At 52.2% G+C, this 21,442-nt stretch overlaps 9 protein-coding genes across 9 annotated transcripts; 6 read left to right on the forward strand and 3 right to left on the reverse strand.

The window, feature by feature from the left end:
• Positions 1–915: 915 nt before the first annotated feature.
• EDD37DRAFT_628888 (asparaginyl-tRNA synthetase) lies at positions 916–3,224 on the forward strand. Its single transcript, XM_062816462.1, has 2 exons — positions 916–2,830; positions 2,894–3,224. Exons 1-2 carry the CDS (start codon positions 1,239–1,241, stop codon positions 3,018–3,020), a joined length of 1,719 nt encoding a protein of 572 aa, XP_062670988.1. The 5' UTR covers positions 916–1,238; the 3' UTR covers positions 3,021–3,224.
• Positions 3,225–4,952, reverse strand: EDD37DRAFT_590205 (concanavalin A-like lectin/glucanase domain-containing protein). Its single transcript, XM_062814502.1, has 2 exons — positions 4,652–4,952; positions 3,225–4,596 (listed from the first exon to the last, which is right to left on the reverse strand). The coding sequence occupies exon 2, from the start codon at positions 4,569–4,571 to the stop codon at positions 3,267–3,269; it is 1,305 nt and encodes a 434-aa protein (XP_062670989.1). The 5' UTR covers positions 4,572–4,596; positions 4,652–4,952; the 3' UTR covers positions 3,225–3,266.
• Positions 4,953–7,369, forward strand: EDD37DRAFT_628891 (dolichyl pyrophosphate Glc1Man9GlcNAc2 alpha-1,3-glucosyltransferase). Its single transcript, XM_062816463.1, has 4 exons — positions 4,953–5,280; positions 5,334–5,522; positions 5,579–5,772; positions 5,817–7,369. The coding sequence occupies exons 1-4, from the start codon at positions 5,221–5,223 to the stop codon at positions 6,970–6,972; spliced, it is 1,599 nt and encodes a 532-aa protein (XP_062670990.1). The 5' UTR covers positions 4,953–5,220; the 3' UTR covers positions 6,973–7,369.
• Positions 7,370–7,961: 592 nt separating this feature from the next.
• EDD37DRAFT_377834 (uncharacterized protein) lies at positions 7,962–11,324 on the forward strand. The gene is made up of 2 exons (XM_062812044.1): positions 7,962–8,004; positions 8,116–11,324. Exon 2 carries the CDS (start codon positions 8,215–8,217, stop codon positions 11,284–11,286), a length of 3,072 nt encoding a protein of 1,023 aa, XP_062670991.1. The 5' UTR covers positions 7,962–8,004; positions 8,116–8,214; the 3' UTR covers positions 11,287–11,324.
• A 607-nt stretch (positions 11,325–11,931) lies between these two features.
• On the reverse strand, positions 11,932–13,531 carry EDD37DRAFT_377839 (agmatinase). Its single transcript, XM_062812045.1, has 3 exons — positions 13,262–13,531; positions 13,028–13,154; positions 11,932–12,939 (listed from the first exon to the last, which is right to left on the reverse strand). The coding sequence occupies exons 1-3, from the start codon at positions 13,403–13,405 to the stop codon at positions 11,966–11,968; spliced, it is 1,245 nt and encodes a 414-aa protein (XP_062670992.1). The 5' UTR covers positions 13,406–13,531; the 3' UTR covers positions 11,932–11,965.
• A 235-nt stretch (positions 13,532–13,766) lies between these two features.
• EDD37DRAFT_649435 (3-oxoacyl-synthase II) lies at positions 13,767–15,347 on the forward strand (the record flags this gene model as incomplete). Its single annotated transcript, XM_062818138.1, has 6 exons — positions 13,767–13,818; positions 13,901–14,067; positions 14,125–14,232; positions 14,282–14,710; positions 14,762–15,130; positions 15,186–15,347. 6 exons carry the CDS (start codon positions 13,767–13,769, stop codon positions 15,345–15,347), a joined length of 1,287 nt encoding a protein of 428 aa, XP_062670993.1.
• A 261-nt stretch (positions 15,348–15,608) lies between these two features.
• On the reverse strand, positions 15,609–17,265 carry EDD37DRAFT_377897 (SAGA-associated factor 73). Its single transcript, XM_062812046.1, has 4 exons — positions 16,924–17,265; positions 16,781–16,870; positions 16,092–16,694; positions 15,609–16,039 (listed from the first exon to the last, which is right to left on the reverse strand). Exons 1-4 carry the CDS (start codon positions 16,931–16,933, stop codon positions 15,645–15,647), a joined length of 1,098 nt encoding a protein of 365 aa, XP_062670994.1. The 5' UTR covers positions 16,934–17,265; the 3' UTR covers positions 15,609–15,644.
• Positions 17,266–17,636: 371 nt separating this feature from the next.
• EDD37DRAFT_628910 (amidase signature domain-containing protein) lies at positions 17,637–19,795 on the forward strand. Its single transcript, XM_062816464.1, has 3 exons — positions 17,637–18,648; positions 18,696–19,197; positions 19,249–19,795. Exons 1-3 carry the CDS (start codon positions 17,930–17,932, stop codon positions 19,645–19,647), a joined length of 1,620 nt encoding a protein of 539 aa, XP_062670995.1. The 5' UTR covers positions 17,637–17,929; the 3' UTR covers positions 19,648–19,795.
• A 71-nt stretch (positions 19,796–19,866) lies between these two features.
• Positions 19,867–21,431, forward strand: EDD37DRAFT_377982 (mRNA guanylyltransferase). Its single transcript, XM_062812047.1, has one exon. The coding sequence runs from the start codon at positions 20,041–20,043 to the stop codon at positions 21,286–21,288; it is 1,248 nt and encodes a 415-aa protein (XP_062670996.1). The 5' UTR covers positions 19,867–20,040; the 3' UTR covers positions 21,289–21,431.
• The last annotated feature ends 11 nt before the right edge of the window (positions 21,432–21,442 follow it).

Genomic DNA, 21,442 nt, shown 5'->3' on the forward strand with positions numbered 1-21,442 from the left:
ACGACAACAAGAGAGAATGGAAAGTCCGCAAGCAAGCAGAATAGGGAAGGGCCACGAGAAAGTCGTGAGAGATGAAATGAATTGACTTGGGGATTGGGCTAGCGTGCCAGGTGCTTGTGCCTGAGCAAGAGCCAGTGGATGCCAATAAAGGGGTGGAGGTCAGACATTTTGGCCGGGCGGGTGTGGCTGCTTCAACTGCAATCCCAATGCCCATAAGTTCTGGTCTGCACGTCTTGTTCTCGATCTGCCATTGACGTCTAGCTCTTTCGGACCATCCGAACATATGTGATACAGAGGAACAAGGTATCTCTGGAGGTATTGAGGTCTGCTCGACTCGAAATGTCCAGAGGAGGCAGGCATCTGCAGAGGAGAGAGGATGGGATTTCTGGAGATGACCAATTTGCAGGTGGATTTGCGTGCCGGTCAGGGATCCGCCAGGGGAACGGGATTGCGATGAGTGGCTGGTGCTGGCCACAGTGCCGGCTTCACAATGTTTCTCATTTGATGTTGCCGCGCTGTGGGTAGCCCAGTACCGGGGCGGAGACACACGGTTGGATGCAAAGCTGTTGCTGCAGTGGTCGACGACACTGCCATCAGGTATCATCGAGTCTGCTGCTGACAGAGAGGGTTGAAGCCTTATCGGTGAATAATCATGAAACTGGTGAAATGACCATGACTTGTGGCGCCGGGGTTTTGATTGCTGTCGGTGCTTTGGTGTTGATTGGACGCGTATTTTCCGGCCACGAGCCCAAAGAGCCTTTTCGCGTCAGACAAGCTATAGCTCTCGTGTTTAAGCCTATATTCCGCCGCTGCAGGACAAATCCTACTGTCTGACACAACAGATGACTTTGCTGCAGGTTAAAGCGTTCCTGACTAAACCCATTTGAGCAGCATCTAGCGCCATCGCCGCTTATTGGCCCATTCGACCGCGCGGGAAAATAATTATCGTGATCATTGTTGGCCTGCCACCTTATCAAGTTCCCGGAGCCATATTTCTTACAAGGGCTAATAAAGCATCACACCGCACATTAGTCCAGATTCAACGCTCAACTGGCCTGAGTACCCTTTCCACTCATACTGGGCATCGGGTAACAGATCGGCAAGGTTAAAAGACTCATCGCAGCCTTGCACTGTCACCACCCCAGTCTTACATGAGTCACATGTCCTTTTCTTAAACCGATATCAGTCAAACAGACACTAAACACCTTGACGATAATTCACGATTCCTGACAAACAAGATGGCCGAACCTATCTACATTGACGAGGATACGGGCAAGGATGGCGACTCAGCCGTTGGCACTGAGGGCCAACCTTACAAAACCCTTCTTTATGCCATGATTCAACATCCTCCTGAGACCGCATCATATCTGACTCGAAAATCAGAAACCGGCCCAGTCGATGCCAATGGTGATCCAGCTTCTCGACTAGAATGGAAACCCGCCAGCAAATCCGCCTTGAAGAAAGCCACCAACCTCTTTGAACAACACAAACGTAAGCAGGCCAAGGCTTCGGAGTTGGCCATCCGAGAGAATGCAGAAGCTATGAAACGACAGCAAGTGCTAGAAGAAGCCAAGAAAGTTGTCATCGAGGAAGATGCCAACCTACCAGCCCCGATCAAGATCCGCCTTGATGAGACTGATCCTGAAAAGATCAAGCTTGGTACTGCTGAGAACCCGGGCACTCGCGCTCGAGTCCTAGGCAGAGTCCACCACCTTCGATCCCAGAAAGACGTTATCTTTGTCACGCTCAAGGATGGTTACGGCCACATGCAATGCGTCTTCACCGGCAAGCTGATCAAAACATACGCTGCCATGACCTTGACACTTGAGACCTCCTTGGCCATCCACGGCGAACTGAGATCTCTGCCACCCAAAGCCCATGCACCTCTCGACCGCGAAATGCACGCCGACTTCTTCTCTGTTATCGGCACTGCTGTCGGTGACAAAGATGCCATCACGAACAAGGTCCAGGAAGGCGGTGACCCTCAAACTCTCCTTGACAACCGACATCTCGTCCTCCGAGGCGACATGGCATCCTCCGTCATGAAGGTCCGCGCCGCCGTGACCCGAGCATTCCGTCAGACCTACGTGGAAACTCGACTGACAGAAGTGACACCTCCAGCCATGGTCCAGACCCAAGTCGAAGGCGGCGCCACGTTATTCGAGTTCAACTACTACGGTGAAAAGGCCTACCTGACACAATCTTCGCAGCTGTACCTGGAAACATGTCTCGCATCGATGGGCGACGTCTTCTGCATCTGCCCGTCCTTCCGTGCCGAGAAGTCCCTCACCCGCCGCCACTTGTCCGAGTACACGCACATCGAGGCCGAATTGGACTTCATTGTGTTTGACGATCTTCTCGACCATCTCGAGAACGTCATCTGTCGGGTCATCGACATCACGCTTGCCGACCCCGTCACCGCCTCGTATGTCAAGGAACTCAACCCCAACTTCACTCCTCCTTCGCGCCCCTTCCGTCGCATGAAGTACGCCGATGCGATCGAGTGGCTCAAGGAGCACGACATCCCCAACGAAGAGGGTCAGCCACACGCCTTTGGCGACGACATTGCCGAGGCCGCCGAGCGCAAAATGACTGACATACTCAACGTGCCAATCTTTCTGACGCATTTCCCCGTCGAGATCAAGGCTTTCTACATGAAGAAGGACGATTTGGACAAGCGCGTTACCGAGAGTGTGGATGTCCTGATGCCTGGTGTTGGTGAAATTGTCGGAGGAAGTATGCGTATGGACGATTATGAGGAACTCATGGCTGCGTATAAGCGTGAAGGTATCGACCCCGGCCCGTATTACTGGTACACTGATCAGAGACGGTAAGTTTGAACATCGAACCCGAGCCTTCGTTAGCCCTGCATGGAACTGACAAATGCATCTAGATACGGCACCTCCCCTCACGGCGGATACGGCTTGGGATTGGAACGCTTCCTGGCTTGGATGTGCGGCAGATTCACTGTCAGGGAATGTGCTCTGTACCCTCGCTTCGCGTACAGATGCACACCTTGATTGGCATTACGAACGATGTCATTCTCGTAAGGCAATTGATACGACGTGAGAAATGCGATGACTGTGGCAAGAGTCACCAAGAGGTGAGGATGTGAACCCTGATGAGGACTACGCCGGGGCTACAGTGAGCGACGAGACAATCGACGGCATCCATAGACGAGGAGTTGAAGAAATCCAATAATGTCAGATAGAGAACACCTGACAAGCTAACGCCTCCACGCCTTGATTTTCGATCCTTGTCCTACTTTACAGATACTTTTTAGGCATCGTGCTCTTTCGCCACTTATACCAGGCCCACGCACCGATGCAGCACGTCTGGAACGCCATGAAGCTATATAGAATGAAACCAATCCGTGGCGTATGTGCCTGGACATACTCTCTCATCCTCTCAGGCACGTGCTCCGTCACACCCAGATGCGTCTGCGAGAGTTGCTCGGAGATTTTGGCGAATTGACTCTTGTGGTCCGACGACTTCAGTTCGCGTTCAACATCGCCTACGATGCGGTCCAGATTGCCAATCCGTGACTCCAACGTCTTGAGTATTTGCTCATTCGGAATGCGTGCCAGGATCTCTTTGTACCGCGCTTCCTCTGCTGCGGTGTGGCGCGTGATCTCGGTGAAAAGGTTGCTGATGGATTTAGAAAGCAGGTTGAGGCGGTTGTGGAGGTCCGCAAATTGGCTTTCGGAGGTCGTATAGTGAGAGGCTGGAGTGTCGTCCATTTGTGCCATTTGTGGTTGGCCGGCGGCTGGATTGGACTGTGGCACGGGTGGGGGCGCTTGCTGCTGCTGCTGTTCCTGCTGATGTATGGCGTGCTGTGAAATGGTCGAAGATGCCTGGCTGACCGCGAACCCAAACAGTTCGAATGAGTCGGGAGGGTCGCCGGAAGCTCCTGTAATGCCAAAGCCATAGTCTGTAGGAAGAGTGACCTTGTCCGTGGCGAAGCAGCGTTGACCATCGACATCCACTTGGAGGCCGCTGGATGTGGCGCGCACGTTGATCTGTGACGGTCGGCCGAGGTTACGATAGACGTAGTCGCAGTGACCGAAAGCGAGAGACTCTACGTTTTGGTTGCTTTTGTACTCGACTGTGCCGTCGTTCAAGAACCCTCGGATCTTCTGTATGCCACCGACAGTATCAATAACAATAGCTAGACCCTCCCACTTTCCGACTGAATATATGTCTGATGTGCTGACTGTTTTTTCTCCGTCCTGCACATACCATAGTTGCAGGCTGCCACTACCTCGGTCCGTTGCACCAGCTCGGAACTTGAGGTCGACTTGCCAGTCTTTGAACGTGACCTTCTTTTCTGACCATAGAGCGCCTCGCTTGTGCCCGCCGTGGGGTGGTGTAAGGATGACTCGGTCGGACAGGAGTTGAGGCACGTGTCCTTCACCAAGCATGGCCCAGCCAGGGATGGCGAAGGAATTCGGTGAGATAGTTTGCTTATGCCCGAAAGACAGCTCGTCGAGGGCATTTTCGATCTGTAGATTTTGAGCGAGGGCGGTGGCAGCACATAGAAGGAACAGGTAGATGGATCGAAAGGCCAACATGGTGACGAGGTGCGGCGGATATGAACTAGCATTGGACGTCAGCGTGGCGCAAGAATGACAGGCACAGAGATTCTACACACCTGGATTAATGGTACAACTTTGACAACAGTATGCTGAAGCGCTCAGGATGAATCCCGTCGGTGGGGAGTAGTAGACCAAGTTCGAAATATTGATACAGTAGCCCAAGTAACACAGATGGCAATGACGCAGTAACGAATTTCCCGGGCCAAGTCGAGCGTGGCTTGGGCAGGTTCAACAAGGTGTCTAATGTTCAGATTCTGGAACACAACATGGTGTTTGAAGCCTTCTAATCCGTCCATAAATCTAGAGGATCAGTAAAGGCTGGCCTGAAGCATCGAAGCTGGGCACCAGTAATTGATGCTCGGGAACATCATGGACGGTTTACAGAGGGTTAAAGGTCGGCACTAAAAGCAGCGGGCTCAGCCGCTTCGACCTGCATGAAATGAGGCTCTAAGTTAAAAATGGCGCGAAGAGGCCAGATGGCCCAGCCATGCGGAGAGATTTAGAGCCTAGTGACCTAAAGTGAACGCCCCCTGTAGGACGCCTCCCTGGCCCCTGCTGCCATATTCTCGCGTCTCGAAATAACGCCGTCCGCCTCGCCAACACATAGTCGGCCTGGCCTTTAACGATGGCCTCCGTCGTATCCGTGACTACGAGTCGCCTTCGCGACAAGACTCCGATCATCCCGGTAAGATTGTTATACTACTTCGTAGACTGGTAAAGCTAAGAAGTTCGGCCCAGGAACAACGATCGGCCAAGTCCAACAAGCAGCCGGGAAGTGATCAATGGCCGTCGCTCTTTCAGACAGCCGTGGTAGCCACGGCTTTGAAGGTTCTAATGTTTCCGGCCTACAAGTCGACAGATTTCGAAGTACATCGGAACTGGCTGGCTATCACTCATTCGCTGCCGGTGAAGCAATGGTACTATGAGGTTAGTTGCGGACTTTGCCCACGCAGCCATCGAAGCACGAACTCATTCTCATGCAGAAAACTTCGGAATGGACGTTGGATTACCCTCCGGCCTTCGCTCTCTTCGAATGGCTGCTCTCTCAACCCGCAAGTCTCATAGACTCGGCAATGGTCCAAGTGAAGAACCTGAACTACGACTCGAGGGCCACCGTGAGCTTCCAGAGAGGGTCGGTTATTGCTACAGAGCTGCTCTTGGTCTATGCCTTGCACAGGTGAGTAACCCCAAGCCAAAGCAGTACCTTTACTCATAAAAAAGGTATACAGAAACGTCTCCGCCATCGACAAAACGCCAGAGTCATGCTGTCGCATTGTCTATCCTGCTCTCGCCAGGACTTTTGATCATCGACCACATCCATTTCCAGTATAACGGCTTTCTGTACGGCATACTGCTTCTGTCCATTGTCCTCGCTAGAAAAGAGTCGACTATGCTCTACAGCGGTATCCTCTTCGCCTTGCTTTTGTGCCTCAAGCACATCTACCTCTACCTGGCGCCGGCCTATTTTGTCTATCTTCTCCGAGTCTACTGCTTGCAACCGAAGAACATGCTTCGACCTCGATTTGCAAACATCGTCAAGCTGGGCACTAGCATTGTGGCAATCTTTGCCACAGCTTTCGGCCCTTTTGCTGCTTGGGGTCAACTCGAGCAACTCAAGAGCCGGCTCTTCCCCTTTGCAAGAGGCCTGTGCCATGCATATTGGGCACCAAATGTCTGGGCCATATATTCTTTCGTCGATCGAGTTCTGATAGTGGCGGCTCCTCCCTTGCGGCTCAATATTGACCAGTCGGCCGTCAACGGTGTCACTCGAGGCCTGGTCGGCGACACATCATTTGCTGTTCTACCAGATATCTCGGCACGGACCTGTTTCGCACTCACCTTGTCATTTCAGATCATCGCGCTTACGAAATTGTGGTTTACGCCCAGTTGGGACGCCTTCGTTGGGGCCATTACACTTTGTGGATATGCGTCATTCCTCTTTGGTTGGCACGTCCATGAGAAGGCCATATTGCTGGTCATCATACCTTTCAGTCTTCTTGCCGTCAAAGATCGATCCCACTTGGCGAGCTTTCGACCTTTGGCTGTCGCGGGCCATGTGTCATTGTTTCCGCTTCTTTTCACGGCAGCAGAGTTTCCAATCAAGGTGGCATACACGATATCATGGTTGATCGTTTTCCTCTATGCCTTTGATCAACTGGCGCCAGCGCCGTCGAGAAGAAGGTTCTTCCTTTTGGACCGTTTTGGAGTCCTATACATTGCCATATCCATTCCGCTGATGGCGTACTGCTCCCTGCTGCACGGCGTGGTCTTCGGGGACAGGTATGAGTTCCTCCCATTGATGTTTATCAGCACATACTCGGCGATAGGCGTCTTGGGCTCATGGTTGGGCTTTATGGTGTGTTATCTACAATCATAGTCATATAGATGTCCTATACATAGCCTCGGAGTGGTTGCAGAAAGTGTTGTATCCGTGGCCAATATTGTTGCAAATCGCCAGCCGTAGTATCAGATGCAGGCATTGTGCTTTTTCCTGATGTCGAATGTTGTCTGGTGCGGAAGACCTTCGATCTGTGGCGATCTGTGGACTCTTGGGTGTCGCGCCCAGCGATGCTTAGTGGCCCGGCATTCCTGGCGGCATTGTCGACTAGTCGGTCAGCGAAGGCCGTGAAGGCTTAGGTGTTGATAGTAGCACCCGATGTGATGATGGTACAGAGTGGTAGATTGAAAGTGATTGCATTGGATTCAGCATGAAAATTGGAGTCGAACGAGTACCTCTATGGCCCTGGAAGACGCTGAATGCAAGGGACTGATGGGCGACCATGACTAGCGAGGCAGATGGAAGTGTACACGAGTCAATGATTGGATAGTGCCGGGAAGATTCTTGGCGTTGTTATCCCTTGGCGGAAAGGACGGGGCGCGGCTGCACTAGTAGTAATTGAGGCAAATCGGTCGGTAAACGGCTTATGATGCCACATCCAAATGTTTGCGGCGCGTTTGGAGGGCCATGTACAGAAGAGATGCCCGCCATTTCTACCACAGCTATGGCAGATAACGTCGCCAATGGAACAGAATTGAGCACAAGGTACTTCCAGTGCCAGTGACAAAATTGCATCCCGATGCTACCTACACCTTCGACTTCCACCAGCATGATATCGCTGGCGTCCAAATACTCCCTCTCCCATACAAAACGACCCGCGGAATAATAAGGCTCCACCCGGCCTCCATTGCCCACTCTGCCACTCCCACTGGCTCTTCGCCGCATACTAACTCTTATTATGCGGTCGCCCTAAGGGCACTCACTGTCTTTCTACCTCGTCATGTTTGATTCTTCACCCTCTGTGTTGTTCCCACACGATCACAACACCACAGTCCTTTACAAATACACACCATTCTCATCTTCATTTGCCGGTCTCCAGAATTCCTCCATGACGCGTTTCCGGTGCCCTGTGTAGGTCTCACATCTTCCTGCGTGGTTCTGCGCAAGGGTTGGTGACCACCGCGTCAGATCCTCAGTCGCACCCGTCACACTCCCAACAAGCTGACAATCGTCCATGTATAGGTCGTCGTGTCCATGAAATCCCTCCAGGACCCTACCACTGTCGTCTTCCTCCCCAACCCAGCCTAGTTCGAAGGGTCACTCGACCCTCCGTTCGCGAGAATGGTTCTCTTCAAGAGAAAGCCTGTCCGATATCTACCTCATCCTTACATTGACGATCAAGAGTGCGATGTCTGGGTTCTATCTGAGTCGAACGAAGTCTTTACTTCCTACGATGCATATCTGGAGCGCATGGACTTCTTCAAGTCTAAGAAGTTTACATGCGAAGTAACCGGCCGCTCCGGCCTCAATTTCTTCGACGCCCTTCGAAGTGAACAAGCGGGCTCCCGCGAAATCGACGAGGCGTTCCCGCAGGCTCTCCGCGAACCGGTCTTGCGCCGAGTCCAGTTTTCTACAACGTCCCGCGTTGACAACCTGGTGGAGGAGGTGTTCAATGAATTCAAAAACGATTTCTACCCAGGCGAATTGGTAACTGTCATCCTGAACGATTCTTCTCGACTTAATGGGCGAGTAAGAGACAAGGCCAAATTCGCCGAGATCAGAGGACCAGACGGCGGTGTGGCAAGGAATGCATTCTCCCGGTACTTTGTCAGGCTGATCGACCGGCCGGATGAGGAGGCACTTGTCGACGATCAACACATAGTCAGAGACCGAAAGATCTTCACCAAGCAGATGCTGCGCTCCTTTATTAAGAACGCTGTCACCCGCGAGGGATGGATTGGTGCCCCTTGGCTGGTCAAACCAGAGATAGCGGAGCGCTTTCGAATTGACACCAACGTTCCTCCTCATCTTCAATACAGCAGCAAGGTGGCCGCGAAGAAAGCGGAGAAGAAACATGCGTCGGTCGAGCAGCAACAAGACGGCATGTTTGGCATTTGGCAACCACACAGGCTTCCAGATTTGCAGCCTGCGGTTAAGAGTCGGAAAGGCCAACAACATCAACGACAGCAAGCAGTGCAGATGGATCCATCAATGGGGATGTACCCTGACTATCCTCATATGCGAGCCATGCCTGACCCTGGCTTACTACCGCGTTCGTGGGATTATATGCAACCGCCACCTCCTCCACCCCCAGGGTATGATCCTTACTACCAAGGTTACCCAAACCAGCACATGCCTCCAAATGGCCACTACCACCCTCCTCAAGCTCCTCCACAACCAGTACCTCAGAAGCAGGTGGCGGTAGAGATACCACCGACGCCTCCTCCACCAATAAAATACCCTATCGATGACCTCGATGTAGAGCCGGTGCGAGATGGCACACATCGACCATCGTTGAAGTTTGTCACCGAGGAGCAATGTCTGGACGATAAGACGATGGATGATGTAATTCCGGACCTCAGGGAAGAGACGGTTGGCCTACTACTCGAAATTTGGAACACCCTCAATGTCTACTGCCAGGTTCTGAAATTGGATTCATTCACATTTGACGACTTTGTGGAGGCGATGTTGTTTTCTTCCGTGGAGGTAGAATGCGAGCTACTTATCGAGGTCCACTGCGCAGTGCTCAAGCAGCTGGTGAACTCCGAGCATCACAACGAAGGAGCTGTCCAGGTCTCCTTGCCAGACCTGCCGCATTCCGACGACGAGGAGGAAGAATCCGAGGAAGAAGAGAGCAAGTTGCCTACACCGACACCTGAGCCCGAATACCCAGCCAAGCGTACGCGGAGCAGCCTTAACAAAGTCAAATTTGCCGACGAACAACAGGAGCCTGTTCAAGAAGAAGAGGTCGATACTGTGCCTCATCGAGCGGCCGAAATGCTTGGTGAATACAGCTGGATCGACAGACTGCGGAAACGCGACTTGATCGACGGTGGCTGGGAATTGGTCATGGTCGGCTTGCTCCATCAACTTGCCGGAAGGGACCGACTTACAGAGCGATGCAACAAAATCCTCCGACATCTAGCCCCCTTGGATGCCGAGCCTACTATCGAGACTGCCCGAATCCAGTATGCCACAATGGACATCAACCTACGGGCAGATGCTCTTCAGATGATTTGTCAGCTGTTCCTCGAGACCAAGACTGTGAAAGACTTTCTAGAAGAGATGAGCAATACCATGACCCAGTATCGAAAATTGAAAATCGAGCACCAGCGAGCTCGAAAGGAGACTTTGACCAAGTTGAAAGAACTGCAAATTGAGCGCAGAGTATTGGCGCCTGAGCCAGAGAAGTCTCCTACACCTGTGCCAGAGCTTGAAGAAGCCATGGAGGCAGAGAAAGCTGAAGAAGGTGACATTTCCATTCCGGATTCGGAGGATGAAGAGCTCACGGTGACACGCTCGCTCCGGCGTGGCAATGATCGCGCTGCAGAGCGAAAGCGAAAGCGGGAACAAGAACAAGAACGAAGAGAAAAAGCGGCGGAGGCGAAGCAGAATAAAGGCAGCAAGGAGTATCAGAAAGTCCTAAAGCAGATTGAAAAAGAGCGAGAAAAGGTCCAAGCTGCAGAAGATGCAATCCTTGTGGTCGACAATGACCTTCGTGAGGCAGACTGTCCTCGAACGCGGGTTCTGGGAAAAGATCGCTTCTGCAACAGATACTGGTGGTTCGAGCGAAATGCCATGCCGCATGGCGGCCTGCCCGACAGCTCGACTGCAGACGCCGAATATGCCAATGGTCGACTTTGGGTACAAGGTCCGGATGACATGGAACGTGAAGGCTTTATTGAATTATCCGAGCCCGACAAGAATGCTTACTATCGTCGTTTCCAGATGACACCAGCGGAGCGTAAAGCCATGGAGGAAGGACCAACAACACTGGTGAAGGCCAAACAATGGGGCTTCTACGATACAGCTGAAGAACTCGATATGTTGATCGGATGGCTTGATTCTCGTGGTTACAGGGAGCTCAAGCTTCAAAAAGAACTCACCATGCAGAGAGATGTCATCATCAAGCACATGGAAAAGCGTGCAGCATACCTTGCACCACGTGAGGAATCAGAAGAACCGCCAACAAGAATGTCCACGAGGACGAAGACGCATCTTAGCGACAAGACGCATCGCTGTCTTCGATGGAAGAACACCAGTGCCGTAGCAGAGCTGGGCCACAGGCACGTTGACCCTCCTCCGAAGCCTCGTCCACGTGGAAAGAAGCAATCTCTGCACGAAGAGACGAAAAGCACGGGCCCTCCGGCGCTCAATCGTCAGGGCAAGCCTGTCACAAGGTACCATTTTTGAGGTTTCCCAAACAGTATCATTCGTCTCTCGTGACGAGTTGACCCAGATGAAATAAAGGCGCGACGAATGAAGCACTCAGACACATAGACAGCATGGCGTTTTTGAGGTTGGGAAAAGACACATTTCACCTAGGGGGGAACATGAATGTTGTTCGGTCTGCAACATGAAAACATTTGATTTCAGCACTTCTGCCAGGTTCATTGGCAGCATCTGTGCGGAGTATCCTCTGGAGCGCATACGACGAAGATGAAGCTGTATGCTACCATGAAACAACGTTTTACATGGGTATGGTCAGTACGGCTTCCTGTGCGGTATGTCTGGATTACGAGACGAAGGGGTTGTTGATGTTGCTGTGATGAAAGTTGATCTGCCCCACTTGAGGATTGCATCGAATGTAAAAGAGCATACTTAAAAGAATGCAGCCATTACTACAACAAGGGGCAGTGTGTCTGTTAAAAGTCTTTGCACTGTGTGTGCTGTGTCTTATATGTTTCTCCAGGCTCGTAGACCTGTGTCATCTCACATCTTTCATTTCTCGTCTTGCAGGGTACCTCCGTACATACACATTCCTTCTCTTCATGCGTTTTCCCGTATATCACAACTCCGCATGAAATGCTATACAACCCATTTCTCATTCACATCTCCAGCCATCAAGCCAACTTTGTCTTCGCTCACTGTTCTACAATTCATCCTTCTTGAACTTCTTCTTGCCCTGTGCCAGAATCTTCTGAGTACCAGGTTTGGTAAGAATGACTTCCTCGCCCCGATCCTTTAGCCCGCGCTTGACCATGCTCGTGAGGATTTCATACGCGACCTGAGCACCCGCTAGGGCCGTGGACTCGCCCACCCCATCATAGGCAGGCGCGACTTCGACGATATCCGCGCCGACGACGTTAAGCATCTCGATGCCGCGCAGGATGCCGATCAATTCACGGGTTGTCCACCCGCCGGCTTCGGGTGTTCCAGTACCCGGTGCCAAACCAGGGTCGATCACGTCGATGTCGACTGATAGATAAACGGGAGTTTCAGTACCGATGCGGCTCATGATGAGTTCGATGATGCCGGACACGCCGACTGCATCAATGTCGTCGGCCTCGATCCTCAAGAAACCCTGGCGCTCGTCGTTGTCGTAGTCCGCGAAATCATTGCCGCCGAGACGTGTGCGGAGACCCGCGTGGACACTTGACCCGTTAGCGATGAGCCCTTCTTCGCTGGCAACCCAGAACATGGTCCCGTGCGTGAAGTCCGCTTGCGTGGGAGTGTTGGCCCACGCGCTGGGATAGGAGCCTGGGTGCCATGTGTCGAGGTGAGCGTCGAAATGGAGGACAGCAATTGGTTTCTTGTGGACTTTCTCCAAAGCCCGAAGTGCTGCTAGTGCGATGCTGTGGTCGCCACCCAGGGAGATGAGCTTTGGGTGCGTGTGGGATGGGGGGTTAGTGTAGGACAGGGGTTGGCGAGAGACGAGCTCGGTGTAGGCGCTCGTCATCTGGTGCAAGGCTAAAGCGTTGTCGAAGGGCGTGACTGGGATGTCGCCACAGTCGAGAATGTGTGGCCATGATTGGTATGGGTTGATGCCGGCGCGGTGGTTGAAGCCTCGGAAGGAGGTTTGGCGGGCAGATGCTGCGCGGATGGCGCGTGGGCCGAAGCGGGCGCCTGGGATGGTGGTTAGAATGAATGGCTAGGTGTATCAAGGCGATACGGAAGGGCAAGCCAGCTTGGAATGAGTTGCTCCGGTGCTTACCTGGGCGATAGCTCACTGCTGTGTCGAACGGTGCGCCGATTATACCGATATCGAATTGCTCGTATGGTGTTGTCAAACACTTGATGTGCTTTAGATGTGCAAAGGTCGATATCCCTGTGAATCCCCACTGTGGTGGTTCACATATACTTAGTACTTTGTACACTTCATTTTTGCAAGGATGGTAGAGTTGCTCGGGTAGAGCTTCAGTCACTGCATGGGAAGAAGTTCACTCACATCAGTGCCCCATTTGGCTTCCAACTCCTCCAAAGGTGTGCCGGACTTTGGTGGGAGTTCCACTTCTGGGTTGTCATAGAAGGATGCAGTGGCCAGCGGGAGAAGAGCGATCAGCCATGCTGACAACGCCAATGATGGTACCATGGTTTGCTAGCGATGTAGGATGGAAATATTCACTGAGCACATGAGATGAGAATTGAAAACTCTAGATACAAGAAAGATATATCCTCGAAGCTATGGCAGTATTATCTAAGAAGAACCACAGCCCGTATCGATTGAGTAATAGGGCGTCGACGTCTGTGTGTGGTGGGTTGGTGGACGAAAAGAGAAGGATGGGCCGCTTGGTTCGGACTGTATGACGCTCTTCTCCGGCCATTCTTTTCACATTCCCCAGTTCTTCTTTGCGTGTCAATCTGATCACAGACCTAGCCTTTATAGCCTAATTAAGGAAGTCTAGCCGCTGGGTTTTTGGACCAGTGGAAGTATACCAGCTGTGTACAATGAGATGCGCAGAGTGGTCGTGACTGGGTTGGGAGCTGTAACGCCCCTCGGTGTTGGTAAGCAATTTTGAACCACAGCTCCATTTATCTTATATCCGGCCTGACCACGGATGAAACTGACGACGTCACCCTTTTCTAGGAGTCAGAAGGACATGGCAAAGACTGCTCAACGGTGACTGTGGCATCGTCTCGACTAGACACCTTGGCGGCGAGTTCACCAATATCCCGAGTCAAGTCGCAGGCCTTGTGCCGGTGTTACCGGATCAAGATGGATCATGGAAGGCAACGGATCATGTCACGTCTACTGTTCGTGTTCAAGGTCTCCGCCCCAAGCACCTGAGTCTCAAGGCTAATGTGAGATAGGAGTTGAGACAGACTGCAAAGTTTGCTCAGTATGGTCTGGCAGCATCGGCCGAAGCTCTCAAAGATGCTGGATTTGAGAATGGCAAGGGCCTGGATTCGGAAATGACGGTATGCTAGGTGATCAACATCAACCTTAGCTGACGCTGACAAGATACAGGGTGTCTGCCTTGGATCTGGCATTGGAAATCTCGAAGAGCTCTACGAAACTTCACTGGCTTATCACCAGGAGAAGAACTATCGCAAGATCCATCCGCTATTCGTCCCACGCCTTCTCATCAACCTCGGGGCTGGTCACATCTCAATGAGATATGGTCTGAAGGGCCCAAATCACGCCGTCACCACCGCATGCACCACAGGAGCTCATTCTCTGGGCGACGCGTCTCGATTCATCAAGTCAGGTGAAGGAGATGTAATGATTGCTGGAGGAGCTGAAGCTTGTATTCACCCATTGGCGATTGGTGGATTTGCCAGGTCTCGCAGCCTGGCGACCAACTTCAACGACGAGCCGCACCTGTCGTCAAGACCATTTGACAAAGATAGATCAGGGTTTGTCATTGGGGAGGGTGCAGCATGTGTGATCCTCGAGGTATGCTTAGAATCTAGCTGCTTGACGGATGTGTTACTAATCACGAATCAGGAGTTGGAGCATGCACGAAACAGAGGCGCGAGGATATACGCAGAATTAGTCGGTTATGGCAATTCGGCTGATGCTCATCATCTTACCGCTCCACGCGGAGACGGTAGCGGTGCCCTGTTGGCTATGAAGAAAGCCCTGAAACAGGCTCAGGTCCTGCCATCTGCCGTCGACTATATCAACGCACATGCCACTTCCACTCCCCTAGGAGATGCCGCGGAAAACCAAGCGATCAAAGCACTGATGCTAGGAGAACATGGGAGACGAAAGCCTTCGGAGATCAATGTCAGCAGCACAAAGGGAGCCATTGGGCATCTTCTGGGCGCCGCTGGCGCTGTTGAGGCAGTTTTCACCGTCCTAGCAATACATGAGGTACGTGGATCTAGCCAGTCGTACGTATGCTCGTCAAATTGACTGTCCTCCGCAGAACGTGTTGCCTCCAACCATTAATCTCGTCTCACCTGGTGAGGGTTTCAACTGCAATAATGTTGCGAACAGTGCGCAACAGGCAGATGTCCAAGTTGCGCTTACTAATAGCTTCGGTTTTGGTGGTACAAATGCCAGCCTTTGCTTCAAGCGAGCCGGCTAGCTCCTGCCAACGAGCTAAGGATATTGATGCAGCGGGCTGTGCATGCAGAGGTCATGCGAGCGGTGGTCATTCGATGACGAGCCCCTTGTATCGGAAGGCCTAGACTTTCCGACGGCTCAAGCGCCGGTTTCCTCGGACCAGCTGCTTTATTGCATCTTCTGCACGAGCCGCGCCAGATCGGGGCCAGGTCGACCGATCGTCTTCTTCATCGCTCAGATCGGGTGACCATTCGTCATCCTCTGCATCCTCATCATCCTCGCTCGTTTCCTCGTCGTCCTCGGTCTCTTCCGAGTCCTCCTAGGTTACGTCGATGGATGCCTTTCTCGGCATCGCTTTCAAGCCTGGCTGTGCCATACCAACGCCTGTTGGTGCTGGTGAAGCAGGTATGGGAAAAACGTCATTGGTGGAAGATGGAGGCATTGCGCTTCTGGCGGTCTCTGCCGGTACACTGAACAAGCCGCCGCTTCTGTTGCCACTCATAGCATTGGACAACATCTCCTTCATTCGGACGAGTTGATACTTTCGTTTCGTTGGAAACAGAGTGTGCGTGACAAGGGGTTGAGGACGAGCAAGACCCCGAGATATGGCGGTCATGATGGCGTCTCGTTCTTCGTCAGAATCGACAGGTCCTGCGAGAGCCGGATCAAGGTCTTCCTCGAGGAGAGCTGGAGCATTGGCATCGATTGCCGCTTCTGAGGTCAAGTGTGTCAGCAACAACCACATCGGACAGACAGGCAGACTCACTTTGCTGCCGTGCTTGGTTCTTCTTCTGATATGCAGCAAGCAACATATCATATGGTAGACTTCTGCCAGGCACTGCACGTTTTGCACCCATGCTGTGAGATTTGCAAGTCAAACTCCTGGCGCATTGGGCGCCATTTGAAAGAGCAACACCGCACTGTTTCTCTACGTCCACTGGACCCTTGGGCTTCGGCGCCTTGGGTTTCTGCTCTTCCTTTTTCTTCTTCTTTTTCGGTTCCTTGTCATCCTCAACGTCATTTTTACGCTTTTTATTCTTCTTGTCATCGCCTTCTCCATTCAGAGCGCTCTTTCTGTTGGCGTCCTTGACATCGTCGTCATCATCATCCTCTTCGTCGGCCCGTTCGGCTCGTTCTTTGGCCCTTTGGGCTGCCTCTCGAGCCTCCTTCTTTTTGCGAGCCTTTTCTTGTTTGGATTTCAAGCATAATGCGACGTGCTCTTTCGCGGTTCGCTTCAGGACCACCTTCTTGCAGTGCTTGCATATCAGAGTATCGAGAGGTTCTTGCTTGCCGTTCGGGAAGTTGGCCATAGTCTCGTCGTCGAATTTTGGCAGGACGGGGGACGGGGCTTGGGAGGAAGATACGCCATCTTTAATCCCTGGTCAGTTGAGCCAAAAGCGTTTATTGGACGAGTGTGATGGCAAGCCATATCATTCGACTCATTCTCCCGCTTACCTTTGCCAGACAGTGTCTTTAATTTGACCTTCCCGAGTTTTTGATCGCCTTTGCCGAATCTGTAGCCGGAGGCGCCCACAAAGCTGGATGCTGGAGGAAATGTCAGCAACCAGAGCCATCATGTCACAAAGAGGGGTACCGACCTGATACCATATCTGCGGCGACCTGGGGAGAGTGTTCTTAGGGTGTGTTGCCGGTCTTGCGATGGCGCACTGCTGTTTTATGTAGGCACCCTCAGGGCCAGCATGACCCCGATGGTGACAGACATGCGCCGATTCACCAACTGATGAAAATGCGTTTGTGTTTGCGGTATCGTATCGGGGCAATCTACCAGTACGTGGAAGTCCGGAGTGTTTATGAGGCTGCGCCAAAACGAACGAAGTGCCACTGGCGCCTTCCCCAGACTTGACGCAACGAGAAGGTAAGCCGAACACCCACGTGACTACAAACTTGGGCTTCGTGTCAACAACCTTGTAAAGCTTTCTATCTCGATCGACCATTCCAACAATGTCATGGGTACGTTCCAACGACCGGGTTTCAGGATCTGTACACGAGGAAGCTCTTCATATGCTGGGGTCCGTGTTGACACCTCTTAGGAGGAGGAGCTGCTGTAAGATCGGACCTCGCTCCTACGCACGCCTGTTGTCGTATTACTGCTAGTGGTAGGTGGGACCATCGCAGTATCACATTTTCCATGGCGATTTGCACGAGCAAGTAGGGGCGTTCTGCAACTCCACTCCTGACCTCCGCGGAGGCCTGTTTTTGGTATAGCTTGCAAACCTTGCTGTCGCCTAAACCTTGGTGTTGTAAGACTTCGACAGCGCCTTATAGGCTTCGGCTAGACCTGATTGAGGCCTACGCGGAGCTGTAATGGCCAAAAAGTTATTAGTTGTGGGGAGACGCGACCCAAGGGCGCACACTTTCATGCCACTCCAACCTCCCGGGTGAACAGCCCGATAGCGGCTATATCCGTATATATCCGTACAGAAGGAAACATGCCGGACTAAGGATACCTATCAGTATCTCCCCTTTACATCTCGCCCTTGATATTGTCGTATCGAGGACCAGCAGTGATCGTTTCAAAAGGAATTTGTTTCTTCTATGCACGTATATAGTCAGCATCATTCCAGACCCCAGATCTAAGACGACATGCAAGCATGGGAGGAAAAAGCACAACCGGCAAGAACCGCCCGTGATGAAGGGCTCGCCCAGGTTGAACCGCCCCTGCAAAACTTGCCAGAACATCTTCCCCAGAATTCTCAAGGCCTCCCAAAAACTGTCTTGACTGCGAGGGAGCTTGAGATCACGGAAGGATATACAGCAGGCGAACTTTTGGCCAAACTCCACAACAGGGAGCTTTCGTCCGAAGAAGTCACCAAGGCCTTTCTTCGACGAGCGGCGCTCGCGCAGTTCGCTACAAATTGCATCACCAGTCTTCTTTGGGACGATGCAATCGAGCGAGCACGTTACTTAGATTCGTTGCCGGAACCCGTTGGACCTCTACACGGATTTCCCATCAGTACCAAGGAACACCATGGCACAAAGAGCAAGAACGGCACCGCAAATGCATCATATGTGACCTGGGTTGGCACGCCACAAGGCTCGATTCTACTATATGACACCCTGTGGGACGCTGGATGCGTTTTCTACGCCAGAACGACTCAGCCTCAGACCATCATGCACTTGGAAACCGAGTCAAACATCTACGGCCGGACGGTCAACCCTTATAATCGCAACTTGACTCCAGGCGGCAGCAGCGGCGGTGAAGGTGCTCTGATAGCCTTTCGCGGCAGCTTGTTCGGCGTGGGTGGCGACATTGGTGGCAGCATCCGTTGTCCAGCCGCACATAGTGGCATATACGGCTTCAAGTATGCGAAAGAACCCTGCATGTACTTCATGGCTGACAACAATTCAGGCCAACCGCACTCAGAGTGCCGTCGAGTGGTCTTAAAACTCACATGGCAGGCAAAGAGACCATCTTATCAACACTGGGCCCGATGGCCCAAGACCGAAACTCGCTCGAACTCTTCATGAAAGTCGTCCTTGACGCAGAACCTTGGCGACTCGATCCATCTCTTACCGTCAAGCCTTGGACACCGTACCATTTCACGAAGCCATTGAAAATTGCTGTACAGTGGTGGGACGGTGTCGTCATGCCACACCCTCCCATGATACGTGCTTTGAAGGAAGTATCCGAGGCATGCAAGTCTGCAGGCATGAAAGTCGTCGAGTGGGACAGTGAAAAGCTGAACCATCGAAAAGGATGGGATATCACCTCGGCACTATACTGGCCTGATGGCGGAGCCGAAGTTCTGGGCCGCTTAGAGGAGGCAGGCGAACCGATACTGCCCTTGACAAAGTTCATTCTATCTGAACAGCCTACCGTCAAGAATTTGAACCAGCATGAACTCTGGCAGGTATGTTGGACCCACTATCTCGATTGATCGTTGAATGCTGATCTTCTACAGTTGTGTCGGGAGAGAGATGCTTATCGTGCGGCGTATGCTCGGCATTGGACTCAAACAGGTGAGGAAGACGGACAAGAAGTCGATGTTATCCTTTGTCCTCCAAACTTTGGGGCAGCAACACCTCATGAGCAATCGCGCTACTGGGGCTACACCTCCAACTGGAATCTTTTGGACTACCCTGGAGCCGTGTTCCCAGTCACCACTGTGGACCCTGAAAAGGATAAGAAAGATGAGACTTATGTGCCGAAGAATACGGAAGACAAGTTCGTCTACGAGATGTATTCTGCAGAAACATTTAAAGACGCGCCGGTGAATCTGCAAGTCATCGGACGAAGACAGCATGACGAGAAGGTTATTGCTGCTCTTGTTGAAATCGAGAAGGCCATGGGACGAAAATAGTGACAAAATATCTGCGCGAAGGGAGATTAAACCCTTCCTACAACCGGACATTCTATGGAAGCCAGGGTCCTTGGTAAAGATAGAATGGAAGCAGCTTAGAAAGTACGTACTTCTGTGCTTCTTGGTACTGTCTGTCGCGCTGTCGCGCTGTCACGTGAACTCGCTTCTACTCTTTGAAAAGCGGCGCAAACTGCGCTTTCCATTGTTCTCATAACCCGACAATAATTTTAGCATTCATCTTGCAACACGCTCTTCCCTCCAGCATATCAAGATGATGTTGTAATGCCGACTTGCAGATTACTTGACTGCTGATGCTCTATCGTGCCATGTCTTCTATGAGACCCCGACGCTGAGTATTCTGACTCACCAGACCACTTTGTCTTCAATCCCATCATGGACCCCCATTCCGACCCTAAGTCTCTCATCGTACGGGTTGGTGGGCAATGGGCAGGTCCTGAACTGCAGCGCGAATTCCAAAAGGAAGTGGCAGACCTCCTGCATCGCCACAGTCGATCCTTTCCGGGCGCCCAACCAGTATCATTCGCGGCAAAGCACATTCAAGAGTTAAAAAGAGAGGACTATTACGTCTGCGAGAAGACAGATGGCCTCCGATACCTCATGTATCTGACTCAGGACGGCGACAGGGATATTCACTACCTGATCGATCGCAAGAATGACTATTACTACGTGCCAGGCCTGCACTTTCCCCACCACGAAGACCCCAAGTTCAACCGCTTTCACACCAACACGATCCTGGACGGCGAACTGGTGGAGGATAGATACTCCGACCGAGAACCGGTGATCAAATTCCTGGTCTTTGACCTTTTGGTGCTGGACAACAACAGCCTCATGCAACGGTCGTTGGACAAGCGGCTGGCATACTTCCAATCTTACGTCCTCAATCCCTATAAAGCGATGGTCAAGCAGAGCCCGGGGTGGAAACAGCCTTTCGTGATCGAAGACAAGGCCACCGAGTTCAGTTATGCCCTAGAGAAGATGTTCCGCGAGATCATTCCCAAAGTGAAGCTACTGCACGGCAACGACGGGCTGATCTTCACCTGCAAAAACACACCCTACAAGTCCGGCACGGACGAGCACATTTTGAAATGGAAACCCCCTTCCGACAACACCGTCGATTTCCTTCTACACATCCAATGGACCAAGATTGAGCCTGGCCCAGACGACCCAGATCAGTCACCGCAGGACGACTACTACTCTTTTCCCACCGCGTTCGGTTTGTACATTTACCACGGCAACGACGGTGATTACGCCCACGTCGGTAATCTACACGTCGAGCCCGCCGAATGGGAAGAGTGGAAACACCTCAACCGCCCGCTACAAGATTCCATAGTTGAATGCTATCAGGAGGATCTCAGCAAAAGCCACGAAGGACAAAATGGCAACGGAGTAAGCAACGGAGCGACGGATTCCCGACGCTGGCGCTTCCACCGCTTCCGCGACGACAAGACCGACGCTAATCATGTTACGACTTTTACGAGCGTGATCGAATCGATTGAGGATCACGTCACCGAGGAAGACCTCCTGTCCCATGCAGAACAGATCCGGGCGGAATGGAAAAAGCGTGATGCCGAAAATAAGAAGAGAGCTGCAGCGAGAGGGTCTCACCCTGGACCAAAGTGATCACATATCTCGGACCTTGATTATTCTTAGTGAGCGTTATTTTGGGGCAACCTGGAAGTTGGGTTCTGGGCCAAGGCGTAAAAGGGATACGACAGGGCATAGCGACGAGACGGAAGGGAAGGAATTGAAACGCAAGGGCAACATCAGCAACATT

This window comes from Exophiala viscosa (genome assembly GCF_022695815.1).
Source record: "Exophiala viscosa unplaced genomic scaffold EDD37scaffold_4, whole genome shotgun sequence".
Lineage (NCBI taxonomy): Eukaryota > Fungi > Ascomycota > Eurotiomycetes > Chaetothyriales > Herpotrichiellaceae > Exophiala > Exophiala viscosa.